At 39.0% G+C, this 14,410-nt stretch overlaps 1 protein-coding gene across 6 annotated transcripts in view; it reads left to right on the forward strand.

Moving 5' to 3' along the window:
• The window catches only part of SCN1A (sodium voltage-gated channel alpha subunit 1), a 177,492-nt gene that overhangs the window by 160,077 nt on the left and 3,005 nt on the right, over positions 1 to 14,410 (forward strand). For all 6 annotated transcript variants that reach the window (XM_019553579.1, XM_019553581.1, XM_019553576.1 and 3 more), the window contains 6 exons: positions 969 to 1,250; positions 9,531 to 9,584; positions 9,906 to 10,043; positions 10,610 to 10,714; positions 13,300 to 13,570; positions 14,015 to 14,409. In XM_019553579.1, the coding sequence (XP_019409124.1) occupies positions 969 to 1,250; positions 9,531 to 9,584; positions 9,906 to 10,043; positions 10,610 to 10,714; positions 13,300 to 13,570; positions 14,015 to 14,409 (1,245 nt within the window). The remainder of the gene's footprint in view (positions 1 to 968; positions 1,251 to 9,530; positions 9,585 to 9,905; positions 10,044 to 10,609; positions 10,715 to 13,299; positions 13,571 to 14,014; position 14,410) is intronic.

Here is a 14,410-nt window from a genome sequence, read left to right on the forward strand (position 1 = left end):
CTGGCCCCTCTGCATGGAGGGTAATCACAGTAACAAATACTTTAGTTTTTGAAATGGGGTGCTGCTTGATTTACAAAAGTTATGAAGGGGTGTCTTGAGTCTAAAAAAGACTGAAGATCATTGGCTTAGCTGTTCAACCAAGCACAGTCCCCAAAATTGTTTGTAGCTTTGACAGACACATAACAGGCTCCAGGACATTAGGAAAAAAACGATCTGATTTCTGCTGTAAATTACTACTGTGACATCTTGCCTCCAGGGACTTGGACAGGCAATTAGCTATAAATAAATTTTAAAATCCTGAATTTTCCCTTAATATTGCTTAGATAAATGAAGGGTATTAATGAATTAAACTCAGTAAATGAAATAATAAGACTGGAGCTTGAAATAAACTATGTTGATTCAAATAAACACATGTTGCAAAACTGTCTTGCTTTCCTATACAAAGAAATTAATCTTTGTAGTTATTTGCATGGATCAATAAGGCAATAAAGATATGTATATGAATCTTGAATAATACCTTTAACATAGACCATAGTTTTTAGAGATATCCTTGTTTTCTGTTTTAATTTCAAAGGTATATTTTTCAAATTTACATGGTGCAATTTTTTTTTAAGTTTATATGACCTAATTTGTGGCATTTTAGATTATTTTAATTTTTTGTATTTATATTTAATACTTATCTCTTTTTTATAGAACACATGAACGTAAGTCTTCGTCTTACCATCACCAGGTTTTCTATTCTTGTTTTTCATTTAGATATTTTAGTTTTTGTATTTTTTGTTCTTCCATTGAGCATGTGATAACTTTATGTATAAATTAGAGTAACACTATTGCCATTAATTTATTGCATTAACAGTATTAGTATTAGCTTTTATAAAGGCTTAGACTGATAAAGCATTGATAAACCAGTATATATTCTGTAAATATTCTTATACTCTTTTCTTTTTCCCCCTGTATTTGTGTACCAGGTGGTTGTGAATGCCCTTTTAGGAGCAATTCCATCCATCATGAACGTGCTTCTCGTTTGTCTTATATTCTGGCTAATTTTCAGCATCATGGGAGTAAATCTGTTTGCTGGGAAGTTCTACTACTGTGTTAACACCACAACTGATGAAAGGTTTGAAGTCGAAGTAATCAACAATTATAGTCAGTGCCGGGAACTCATAGACGCCAATCAAAGTGCTCGATGGAAAAATGTGAAAGTAAACTTTGATAATGTAGGATTTGGGTATCTATCTTTACTTCAAGTAGTAAGTGATCACTCTTTATATACTTCTGATTGCTTACATGTAATAGTGAAAAGCATTTTTTCCAACTGTGTCTCACTTAAAAGAGAAATGCTTACCTGTTATTTTTTTCTGTAACTTAGTAATACCAGTACACTAAAGAATAATTCCTCTCTTTCACATTGGCCAGCAGATGGTAACTAGTACTAACAGGAGAAAAGTTTTGTGGCCTATATAGAGTAACTCCTAGTCCCTCCCTCTTTGTTCCTCTCAACCTCCCCCAAGACTTCCAGCTTTGCAAATTTCCAGTCATAAGCTGAAATAGTACTACGCAACATGGACTATTTGGATGCTATAGTTTCTGAAAGGCAGAAATATACTTTGGTGTAACTAAGTTACAGAAAAAAATTCCCAGGTAAGAAATTCCTTTTCCAATTATTCGGCTGCCACCAGTGCAGACTTATGTGATCTGAGAAGTAATTCCTCAGTAAATTGAGAAGTAGGTAAAGCAGGAAAAAAAAATAGACAGACTCATTTATAAAATCTCTCCCTGATGTTTCCATGCCAGCAAACAAATAGAAGTGCTTAGTACAAACAGAAGCAAAGAAAGAAAGAGGAGAGGACACCGAATGCAAGAAGGACGTTACTAGTGGCACTCAAGTGCAAGCTTGTCTCTGATAAAAGAAAACTGCTAACTGAGTTAGCAGTTTTGCTGTATTCTGGAAGATCTAGCAGCCTAATATGAAATTAACTGCAGCAAGAAAGATGTAGGGCTTTAATTTAACTGGGTTTTATGGAATATGTACCATTTCTTTTTCTGATGCTGTTTTTAGCTTCTGCACTCTCACTTTTTATTTTAAAAAAAAAGCAGTCTCCAATTTTCTGGCTGTGAAGAAAATAATGAAAAAGCTTTAAAACATGAATTGAGCATAACCTGATATAGTCATATTGCCCTGTCTGTGGAGAGTCTAAACAGTAACTCAGAACTGTGAACTGCTGCATTCATCTAAGTAGGCTTGTGTATAAAATGCACAACTACTGACATTTAAATTATGGCATGCATAACTGTTTTACTATGGATCACAGCATGGAAAAAGGATAGGGACAAATATGTTATTAAAATATCACAATCTAGTGTAAGCACAAAATTTGATTTTGGTAGCACAAATGTACTGAACTCAAGAGAGAGCCAACACACTAGTCCCTTTTTTTATATATACAGCTGTTAGGGTAGCAAGAAGGAACAGTGTCTGGGGCCAGTATAAGCCCACCTTAGTTGAAGCCAATCTGGCGGAGCTCAGTAAGACATCCACCAAACCCTCACAAGCTCTCCTCCGGATCTCCAGCCAATAGGAATATGGTTTGTTCAGGAGTAAAGATAGGGCTAGGTTTATCCTTTTCTGGCTCTCTTGATTTCAGCTTCTCCTTCCACAAGAGCATCTCTGCAGACTCAAGAAGAAATCACAGTGCCAGTTTGTATATGGCTTACATTTTTAAGCTACTCTTTTATGGGGTTTTTTCCCCTAAATTTTCCAAAAAGACTTCTTTAAACAAAAACTTAAATTCTTAAAATCATCCTGTGGCTCTGATCTAAAATCATAGGTATGAAATTACTTTCCTTATGGCTTAATCCAGTTATGCCCTTGGGCATACCCAAACTTCATGTGAGAGAGAGCCAGGCCTGAGGAATCCAGCAGAGCAGGCCTGATCATATTTTGAACATCTGTACCATGTGCTGTGAGTAGTGCCTCATTTTTGAATTTCGGCAAGACAGAGCTCGAGTTGTGGGTGGAATTTGGCTGACATGTCCACTTCTTTTTTCCAGTTGTGGTAAGCATAGAAGTGATCTCATATACCTGTGTTATATGTCACTCCTTGACCAAAGAGTGTCTTCTGTTTCTCTAGACTGGACAGGGAGACTTACACCTTTGCAGATGTGAGTGATAAATTGATAATACTGATTTGTAAACCTAACAATGAGATCCTGTTAGTGGGAGGGAAGAGGGATTTTAAAAAGTGCCTAAAGGAGCTAGGAACTCAAATGTAGCTGACATTCAATGGTATTTGTGCTCCTGTAAATGAAAGAGCATAATGAAGGACATGACTCAGGATGATAGCTTTTTAGGGCACACAGCTTCCTTAGTCAGAGCAGAGGTTATAAAAGCCATCTTCCAATTGATACAGAAAGAATATTAGATACAAAAATTAGGTCAGAATCCTGGGCAGGTGACTATGAAGCAACTGAGAGGAACAGATGAGTACCGATATTAATTGGGGGAGTCTTTTAATATACTTGAAATAAAGTAAAGCTACTAGAAGAAATTAGTTATTTGGCTCAGGACCAAAGATAAACACTGAACCTAAGGAATCTAGTTACAAAGATATGGGTGTCAATAGATATGCTTACTGTGGTTTCTGTGTAGACATGCAGTCTTAATACCTCCTCCAAAAGTCCAGTGAAGTCATTTGGCATCAATAAAGTTTATTCTCTTGCTCCCAAAAAAGTGGATTTTCACTGTATTATTTCTGAGGTCAGTGCGTGCAGAGCAGGACTGGGTAGGTAGGAATCCGATGCACTGTTCTGCAGCACTCTGGGAAACACAAAGTGTTTTATGTCTCCTCCTAAGGAGAGGAGAGAAACTAAGTTACTCTTTCTTTGATGTCCATGAAATGAGACCCAGAGACAAAAATATTTTCTGTATGAACTATGTTGGCTCCTGATATGTGCCAAAAACGACTCCTGGGCAATATCAATTAGGACTTTGGTGATCAAACTGTAGGACAGATTTCCAAGATCCTTTCTATTCTGGGACTGGATTTAAGTGGAGTTTAAATGTTTGTCCTATGGAAGCTTTGAAGGTACCATTAGTTCAATATTTCTGTGTAGAAACACTTTCTGTTTTATGATCCAGTCCAGCTTGTTTTGGTCTGTATGGATCTGCAGATTTGTCATCATTGTTTTTGTTCTGAACTTGTGTGAGGATTTTCTGTGACCCTGAAAAGAAGAAACAAAACAGAGACAGATCTGCTGGAAAAATTCCTTTTTCACATGCAGTTCTCATGCAGCAGTAAGTAGGGATGGAAAGGGAGGAGTGACATGACTCCTTCATAAGAGATATAAGCCTGGAGCCTAGTATTTGGAATTCCTCTGGTAAGTAAATCTTGGGTGGGAGATTTCTTTGGGCAAAATTTTGCAAGCCCAGGGTTGGATTCTAAAGTTAAGAGTTGATTATTCTGCCATAAAGTATATGAAAAGGAAAATAACAGAAGTTTTAGAAATGCAAGGTAAAAAATGTAGAAGATAAAACTAGGGGCTACCAGGCAGATTTAGATAGCTATAAAATGCCAACATTAAATTTATTAAAAATAATTTATTGTTGTATCTTAAAGAATAAAATGAAAATGCTCATGAAATATTTTCCCCTGTTTCTTAGCTTTTGTCTTAAAACAAGGCTTTCATAGTTTTTTTATTCCATTCAAATGTATCCCTACCTAAAGGTTTCTTAGGTTTCTTTGACTCTTTAGCCAAAATAGTTTGGATCAGGTTCTTTAAAACCATCTCCTTTGAAATCCATAGAGTTACTCTGGATTTAAACCAGCATGACTGAGGAATCAGTTGTGATATACTAAGTACCCCAGTGATACTGAGCTGTGCCTTGCCTTTTGTTGTAATCTTGCATTATTGCTTTACTCAAAAAAAAATGGAAATGGTTAATTTAGAAATGTGTAAACAAAGTTAATTTTTCCTGAAGAAAAAAAAGATTATAGGCTAAATTTAGCCCTAACACAAGCAGGCGTAAGTTTCCATTGACCTCAGTAAAGAGTCTTGAGTTTCTTTTATATGTAAGAAAGTATTGCTTAGGCGATATAGAGCTGAAGTAGAACATTTCTGTAATTAAGCTGAGGCTTCCATTTTGGGAAGTGAAGAAGCCATGTTATTCTCACCTAACTTCTCAATTAATGTTCATAATTTCTTGTTACTATTTTTTTTCCTAATGACTCATGTGAAAGATTAATACAAATCTGAGCAATACAGTGAGAGAACATTTTGTACTCTAGAAAGAAATCAGCTCATAACTCAGTTAATTCTACTCTTTGTTGGGGTTTTCTAATATTTTTTCCCTCCGATTCTTGAGGAGCATAAAATGTTCTAAAGTAATGAATGTTAAATTGAGTTAGTATGATGAAAACAGGTGCTATTTTAGCTTTTTTTTCCTTACAGAAAGGTAGCATTTAATGTCCACAGTTGTTGTTTTTTCATTCTAACACTCTGAGCCTGTTCACACCCTCTACAGGCCTTCTTACATGGTAATTGTGGGTGCCTCTTGGAGCTCTTAATCCCTGGATTGTCTGCACATTAACACTTTAAAGTGATTATAAGCATCTATTATGCATCTCAAAATTATGCCAGTCGGGATAGGATTATCCCTGGTTTGCTCTACCCAGCTCCTGTTTCATTAAGGTGTTGCCACTCCCCACAGACACGTCACCCATGCTTAAATCCTCCAGTATCCCAGGATCTCTTACACCTCTGCCCATAGAGCAGGGATAGAAGCCTGTCCTGGCTCACCAGCCCTCTAGCAACTCACAGGTACAGCTCCTAGTTCTGCCTCTGCTTACCATGCAAGTTGCAGCTGGTAACAAGTCACAGGTGTGCAGGTGGGGGCAGTCAGGGAAGGCTTCTAGACTAGGCTGTGACTGCTCTAAACCCCCAGCTAATACAAACCCTGATTAACATTTGTGCACTTCACAGTGTAATGTGTAACAGGCCCTACTACTACAACATTGATTTACTGCAGTAGTAATGATACTGATATGGACTGTAAGGCCGTGTCCACTAGGGCTGTATGAAGCTTCAGTCCCTGATTTGATTTGGAGGAGATTCAGCCTGATTTGGTGGCTGAATCTCTGAATCCGAATTGAATCAGGAGACCTATTAATCTGTCTGAATCGAACTGGAAGCCTCTGATTCTGTTTGGAGAAATTCAGTGATTCAGCCATAGACACAGCTTTATATGTTTTTTCTATATATCTCAAGGTATCAGACAGCTTGTGAACGCTGAGATGGTGGGGCAGATGGAGCGCCCCACAGGAGCATGGGGGCAGTCCCCATCATGCTCGGCAGCAGACTTGGAAGTGGATCATAAGCACTTCTGGTTTACTTCTGGGTTTGCCACAGAGTGTGTGGGCCCCCGCCCCCTGGCTCAGCAACTGGTGCCTCCTGGGTCTGGGGGGGTACCTGGGGTCCCCCCATGGCCAATCTTCTGGGTCAACCACCAAGCACATGGGCTGCCCCCCCCACACACTCCTGTGGGATGCTCCATCCACCCCACCATCTCAGCGTTTGCGAGTCACACCTGGTGCCTCAAGATATGTAGAAAAAACATATAAAGCTGTGTCTGTGGCTGAATTGCTGTTTCTCTGAATCACAGTCGAGTCTTCAGATTTGGATTTGACCAAATGAAATTGGGACAGTGATCTGAATCAGCGAATCAAATTACTGCCCCCTGAATTGGGCTGAATCAAATATGGCCCACTTCGTACACCCCTAGTGTCCACATAAGCGTGAACATGTTTCCCTGAGGAGAAGCAGCAGAGGCACACTTTGTGCTGCTGCTACTTGTCCCCGGGGAATGTCTATGCTAGGTGCTGTCTGGCACACAGCAGGTTACCCTGGGTATGGTAGGAGAGGCTGGGGCCAGAACCGGGGTGGCCCCAGAACCTTACCTGGGCTTCTAGGGCTGTAGCAGCAGCGATCCCATTGCTCAGAGACTGGCCAGCAGTTGGAGTGTGGCTTCTGCTGGCTAGGCTCTGGTTTTGGGCAGCACATACTGCTCCCATGTGCCCTGCTCCACTTTTTGTTTTTTTTGCACAGGGTTTTTTGACCCTGGGACTTCCCAGGGCCAAAAAACCCACACCGCACTGCTACCTTGCAGTGCAAAGAACAGCTGAATGTGTAGTATGTGCATTTGGTATGTGCATGCAGAATGTGCAGCATGCACATACTGCATGACCATGTTCATCTGGACATGGCGTAAATGTCCAGGATTTTTTAAAATATTGCTTTATAATTGGGTCCTTTATTGGAAGATTATGAATGTGACAAGGTTAATTTTAATATTGTAATTTTAGTCTTTTTCTCTTCACTGAACTTAATCCAGGTTAATGTGAAATACAACTGCATGCATAATGGAAAAAATAATAGTTTCACTATGCCTGGGAGATCATGAGTGGTGATTCAAGCAGCATGTGTCTGGATCAAAGGAAATAAAAGACATCTTTTGGAGGGACTCCTTTAACCCCTGCAGCTTGTACATGATGCAAAAATATGCCTGCTTAACAGACTGAGCAGATGTGTCATATTATGGGCACCCTGCTGTTTTCCAACTCTGTATTGCCTAAGGTGGCAAATTTGATTTTCAGCTGGTCATGTTGACTTTAAAATCTCAAGCCAATTCACAGACCTTCATGTGTCTTTTATTCATGGGTAACTGCCTTCTAACACAGCTTGACACTTAAGGGTTTCACCACCATGCCATAAATTGTTAGTGTGATTGAATCTTACTGTGTGAAGGTAACAAACTTGCTCTACTTGAATGTATATGCAAGAAAATCCTGCATATCTGAAATTTCAGAGGTGTTTTCTGTTTTAAACTTGAATGGTCTATAGGGACCTTTTATTTTTTGAAAACATTCCACTTTTTATCTTCTGTCAATGTTATGATGTTATCAACTGTATTGTACTTTATATGCTGCACGGGCAGAGTTTGTTTTTCTGACAACTGCACAGTAAGCCTCAGGGAACTGGAGATGTCATTAATCATTGAAGAGGGCTTGCCCATTCTGAGTTTGGATCTGTATATATTCTCTTTTTCGGCAGGAATATGAAGGAACCAAAATTCCTGAAGCCTTGTAGAGCCAAGTGATAATAGGTGGAACAAAAGGGATGCAGAACTATCTCAGTCTTTCATTTCTTCATGTTTTAATAAAATCTCAATGCTTTGATTTCTGGAGATGTGCTTTGTAATCCATGATGGCTCTGATAGAGAACACCTGTTGAATGAACAATATCATTCTTTTGTAAAACACCATCTGAAGCCCATCCTCATCTCTTTATGAGGTTTTACAGCACACACAGATATGGATTAGAAAAAAGGAAGAAATCCAGAGAAAGCTGTCGCATACTGGGGTGTGTCTACAAAGGCAGTTAATGTGAAGTTATAAACTCAGGAGCAATAAATTCTGGTGTTTATTGCCATTTGAATGTGTGCCCAGGACTGCGGCACATTGAGTTGGGTCAGAGAAGCCCCAGCAGACAGAGGGCCCCAAGGGGTCAGCCTGCCACCCTGGGTCTGCTCCCCTCAGCTCAACGTGTTGTAGGGGGGATGGATGGGGCATGAGGGTCCTTCAGCACAGGGTTAGCTGGCAGGCAGCCCCTGCAGTGAAGCACCCTCATGCCCCAGCCAGCTGGGGCAGTGTCTACACATGTGCTGCTGCAGTTTACTCCACAGCAGGATAGTACTCATAAATACAAGTACTATCCTGCTGTGGAGTGAGGGGGGTGCATGTGTAGACATTGACTGTGCAGCTAATTAATCCACTGTGCAGTAAACATCTAGTATAGATGCACCCAGTGTGTACCTTAAAATTTGTCTTTTATGGTAGAGATACTCTTTTCTTCTTAGTATTTCCCAGAAAAAACTATGTATAAGAGAACTTAACTGTCTCAAAACAGTGAAAATATAACTATGATAAAAACAAAACCACTAAATCAGGAAGAATAATTTTTACCATTGAAAATGTAACAGTCAAACTGGGAATTAGAGATGGGGAAAGATTTAGGTCTTTGGAGCTCATAAAAAATCCTTTATTCTGTCCAGTTGCCACCTTTCTTACTGATAGGACAGGCAGGATTACTCATCAGTCTTCATTGGTGGCAATTGCATTAAGATGGCTGTTTCTCAGTATTTCTCAGTTATATGTAGCATTTACATCTCAATTTGTTGAGCATTTATTCTATTACATGGATATTATATGCTATCATTTGTAATAGATGATTAGTAATTATATATTGGCTGGTTATACTCCTTGCTTTAAATGTCACTGCTCAAAGATAGACAAAATAATAAGGTAAACAGTGACTTAATTGAGTAATTTGAAATATAAAACTTGCAATTTAAGTTGTACAAAGTTTCCTGGTACCATATTCACTTGCTGAAAATAATTCAATTAAAAGTTGGCTTCTAGCTGTATTCCTGAATCTGTATTTTACACAGATGTTAAGCTAATGTATCCTCCTTACAGGCTACATTTAAAGGATGGATGGACATTATGTATGCAGCTGTCGATTCAAGAAATGTAAGTATTATACATATACTAAAGTCTTTTTATGTACAAACTCTGAAGTCTATGCTAAAATAAAATTCATATATAAAATGAATGAAACAAAAAATGAATGCCTCAATATGACTAAAAATTCTGCTAAAACAAATTATTGTAAAATGATAGTAAAACTTCCATTAAGCTAAAGCAGAATAAAAGTACATTAATTTAAACAGAAAACATTGTGGTACTATCTCAGGGCAGATGTATTAGAGACTTTTGTCCTGAGTTGCTGCTTGTCAGTTAGTGTTGACATGAAATGATAGTACTGATATTTTGCAATGTATTTATTTGTAGGTATTGGACCAACCTAAGTATGAAGACAACCTATACATGTATCTTTATTTTGTCATTTTTATCATTTTTGGCTCATTTTTCACCTTGAATCTGTTCATTGGTGTCATCATTGATAACTTCAACCAGCAAAAAAAGAAGATAAGTATTTCACCTCTGTTATAAAAGTAATATTACTTTTTTACAGTTATAATATATGAGAATGTGGCATGCACTAGATAGAATGCATTAAATGATTACTGAAAAAGAAAAATCCCCATTACCAAAAATAAGGTCCACCTTGTATAGAAGGGTGGGGACTGGCTCAGACAGAAATATTACAAATGTCTACCAGTTACTGGTTGAACCCTTTCTGTCTCACAGATGGCTAAACTTCTTGTGGAAGATGCTGTGACCATAAAAAAAACTACAAAATTTGATAACCTGCTGAACAGGATATTTATATCTTGTCTAAGATATTCTGAATTCCTAAACTAAAATCTAATTATCTTAATGGTTAATTAGACCCATTCTTTGATATTCAGCTCATGGCCATTTGTCTCCTTTGATCCCTCATTCAAGAATGCATTTAAAATCTGTTTCCATAATAAAATATAAAAGCAAGCATTTGTTTCCTTTTAGACATGTTCCTCTTACAAATGTGAATAAAGTTTTGAAAGACTATATCTTTAAAATGGTTATAACCAGTTTTGATTTCATTCCTTTACTTTGGAGGTCAAGACATCTTTATGACAGAAGAACAGAAGAAATACTACAATGCAATGAAAAAACTGGGATCCAAAAAACCACAAAAACCTATTCCACGACCAGGGGTAAAAATGTATATGTTAATCTGTCCAAGCACTAGCATAACATGTGGTGGGCAAACGGGGCACATGTCCTAGGCACTGCCTATGGGTGGGGTGCCAGAAGGACAGGGAGGTAATGCTTCATCCTACCACCTCTCGCTCTACCTACACAGAGGTTTCCAGGAAGTACCTGACACAGGTAATGAGTGTAGTGGAATTCTGGGAATTGTAGTTTTGTAGAGCAGCAGTGCAGTTTGCTGCTGGGGGGTAGGGAGAGGGCAGGGGAAGAACTCGCCTCCATATTTCACTGCTGAAAACTGCATTTTTTGCCCCGTCAGCATGAGCTTTGGTGGCAAAAAATGGGGAGTAATTTCTCCATTGGCAGCACTGGCTTCCACTGACACTTTAGAAAACTACAGTTCCCAGAGCATCTTGTACTCCATGATACACATTGGTTGGCTATGCTCCTGCCCACTGCCTTGTGCTGAAACCAGACCAGGGGTGTGAAGGGTGAGAGGACTGCTCTCAGAGCATTCTTTGAATATTATGCCTCCATAACCAAGCAACCAGAAGTGAAAATCTTGCACATTTTTAGGCATATTTCATCTATAAAAAACTAATGTACACATTGCCTTTAAGCAGTATATCAGTAAGCAACATGGAAAATTAGCATGGAATGAAAGGAACTGTTTTCACTGTAGGAAAAATCTGTTTATTTATCAATAAAGGACACATACATGTTTTGGCAGAAATTTTCAGATGCCTGATGAACATATATGCCCAAGTCTCTCTAAAATTCAATGGAGATGCCCAAATTCTTTAAGGCCTTTTGAAAACCTAATATTGTATTATTGTATTTGATCGCTACTAAAGCAACCAAAATGCTGGCTTGCATCCATAGATGAATCTCAAGCAAATCCTGGGACATCATTCTCCCCCTGTACTTGGCCTTGGTGAGGCCACAGCTGGAGTACTGCATCTAGTTTTGGGCTCCACAATTCAAAAAGGATGTGGAGAAGCTTGAGAGAGTCCAGAGAAAAGCCACGCGCATGATCAGAGGTCAGGAAAGCAGACCTTAAGACGACAGGCTGAGAGCCATGGGGCTCTTTAGCCTGGAAAAGCGCAGGCTCAGGGGTGATCTGATGGCCACTTATAAGTTTATCGGGGTGACCACCAGGATCTGGGGGAACATTTGTTCACCAGAGCGCCCCAAGGGATGACTAGGTCGAAAGGTCACAAACTCCTGCAAGACCGTTTCAGGCTGGACATAAGGAAGAATTTCTTTACTGTCCGAGCCCCCAAGGTCTGGAACAGGCTGCCATCGGAGGTGGTTCAAGCACCTACATTGAACACCTTCAAGAGCAAATTGGATGCTTATCTTGCTGGGATCCTATGACCCCAGTTGACTTCCTGCCCTTTGGGCGGGGAGGCTGGACTCGATGATCTTCTGAGGTCCCTTCCAGCCTTAATGTCTATGAAATCTATGAAATTACGGCATATTACAGGTAGAACTGACAGAAACCCATCTAGTTAAATTTACCTAGCACTTCCCATTGTAGTGTCCAGATTGCAGTTGCTTTTGTAACAGCCAACTGTCATTTAGGTCAGAATTTCTCATGCTTGCAGGCTAATTTTTTTTTCTGGAAAGTTCAGCAAAAAAAGAATAAAAGATGTCTAGAACTTGGAAGACAATCAAAAAATATGCCACAGTTAAATAAGTGGTCCACAGTCCTGCCACTACCTCTAATAGGGCACCAGGACAGTAGCAACTTTTTTGCCACTCTCCTAGTTTGGTGGGAATCTATCTGGCAATCCTCTGATGCCTGAGACAGCAGTGCACCAAGAGCAGTACTCAGACCACAGTGCTCTCCAGGGGACTGACAGTCTGCCCAGTCCCCCTTCCCTGGAATGGGAGAAGGCAGGCTCTTAGGCTGCCCATACACAAACATTAGTTAAAGCCCCATGGCCATTTTGAAACAATGTGATGGTGAGGTGATGCTAATTCTAATTAAAATGTGAAGCAGAGTTGATTAATTGACTCTGCTCTGACACGTTCCAATTATAACACTAAGAAGCATGTCTGCAGGTACCCTTAGTGATTGAGCTCAGTGATGGGCTCCCTAGGGGCTGGAAAAACAAAAGACCAGTCCACTAACACTCTCTGGTGGGACAGCATGCCTTCATGTGACTCTGTAGCACTCCTGGCAGGGGCTCTGAATGTGTGTATAGCCCTGTAGCACTCCAATTTTTATAGTGCTACCAGTGCTTGGGCACTTGCAGTGCTATGCATGAACTTGTGTTTAAGGCCTAAGGTAGTGAAGTGACACTCACTAGGGCTGGATTCTAGTCTATATCCTGCCTTGGACATCTCTGAGATGGACAAGAATCACAATGCGTACATTTATTGGGACTGACTTAAGTTGTCATATTTGTATTATTATTTGATAAGGCTGAACTTTTTATTGAAATGTCATATGATAAATTATAAAGAGATTACCTTTATGAGTAAATTAACCTTCTTTCAATACAATATAAAAAAGAAAAAAAAGTCAAGGTGTGTATTACATGGTTCTCTCTCTTTTTTTTTTTGTATTTTTTTCTATTCCCAGAACAAGTTCCAAGGCGTGGTCTTTGATTTTGTGACTCAACAAGTATTTGATATCAGCATCATGATTCTTATCTGCCTTAATATGGTCACCATGATGGTAGAAACAGATGATCAGAGTAAAGAGATGGAAAATATTTTACAGAGGATTAACCTAGTGTTTATTGTCCTTTTTACTGGAGAATGTGTCCTGAAAATGATCTCACTCCGCTATTACTACTTCACCATAGGATGGAATATTTTTGATTTTGTAGTTGTCATTCTCTCCATAGTTGGTAAGAAACACTTATATTCAAAAAGCAACATAATAAATGGAAGAACAAATGCTGGTTTTAAAACTGGTAGTCTTTTCTATTATTTAACAATAACAATTTAGAAGATCAGACATTCACTTTAGTTCCACTTCCAAAATTTATAGTAAATGAGCACACAATAGAGAATTGTAATAAAGCATTATTGTATCAGAGGTAAAAATAACCCTCTCTTAATGCTAACAGTGTGTTAATATCTACTTGTTTTATAAAAAAGTACTGCAAAAAGAGCCAAAATGAAAATAGGACCTATGTTATGCCTTTTCTCAGATCCCTTTAAGAAAACCTTAAAATATACCCCCTCACCATTCAAAATCTAAGGATATATTAGGTCTGTCCTAATTTAAACTGTTGTTAAATATTATCCCCTTACAAAGGTGTTTTTTCATCTGTTTGTTTGTTTTACAGGTATGTTTCTATCTGAGTTGATTGAAAAATATTTTGTGTCCCCCACCTTGTTCAGAGTCATCCGACTCGCCAGAATTGGTCGAATCCTGCGACTCATTAAAGGGGCTAAAGGGATCCGCACTCTGCTCTTTGCTTTGATGATGTCTCTTCCTGCTTTGTTTAACATTGGCCTCCTGCTCTTCCTGGTTATGTTTATCTATGCCATATTTGGAATGTCCAACTTTGCCTATGTTAAGAGGGAAGCTGGGATCGATGACATGTTCAACTTCGAAACTTTTGGCAACAGCATGATCTGCCTATTTCAAATTACCACATCCGCTGGTTGGGATGGCTTGTTAGCACCAATTCTTAACAGTGGGGAACCAGACTGTGACCCATATAGAGTTCACCCTGGAA

Source organism: Crocodylus porosus, unplaced genomic scaffold (genome assembly GCF_001723895.1).
Source record: "Crocodylus porosus isolate Cpor-Errol unplaced genomic scaffold, CroPor_comp1, whole genome shotgun sequence".
Lineage (NCBI taxonomy): Eukaryota > Metazoa > Chordata > Crocodylia > Crocodylidae > Crocodylus > Crocodylus porosus.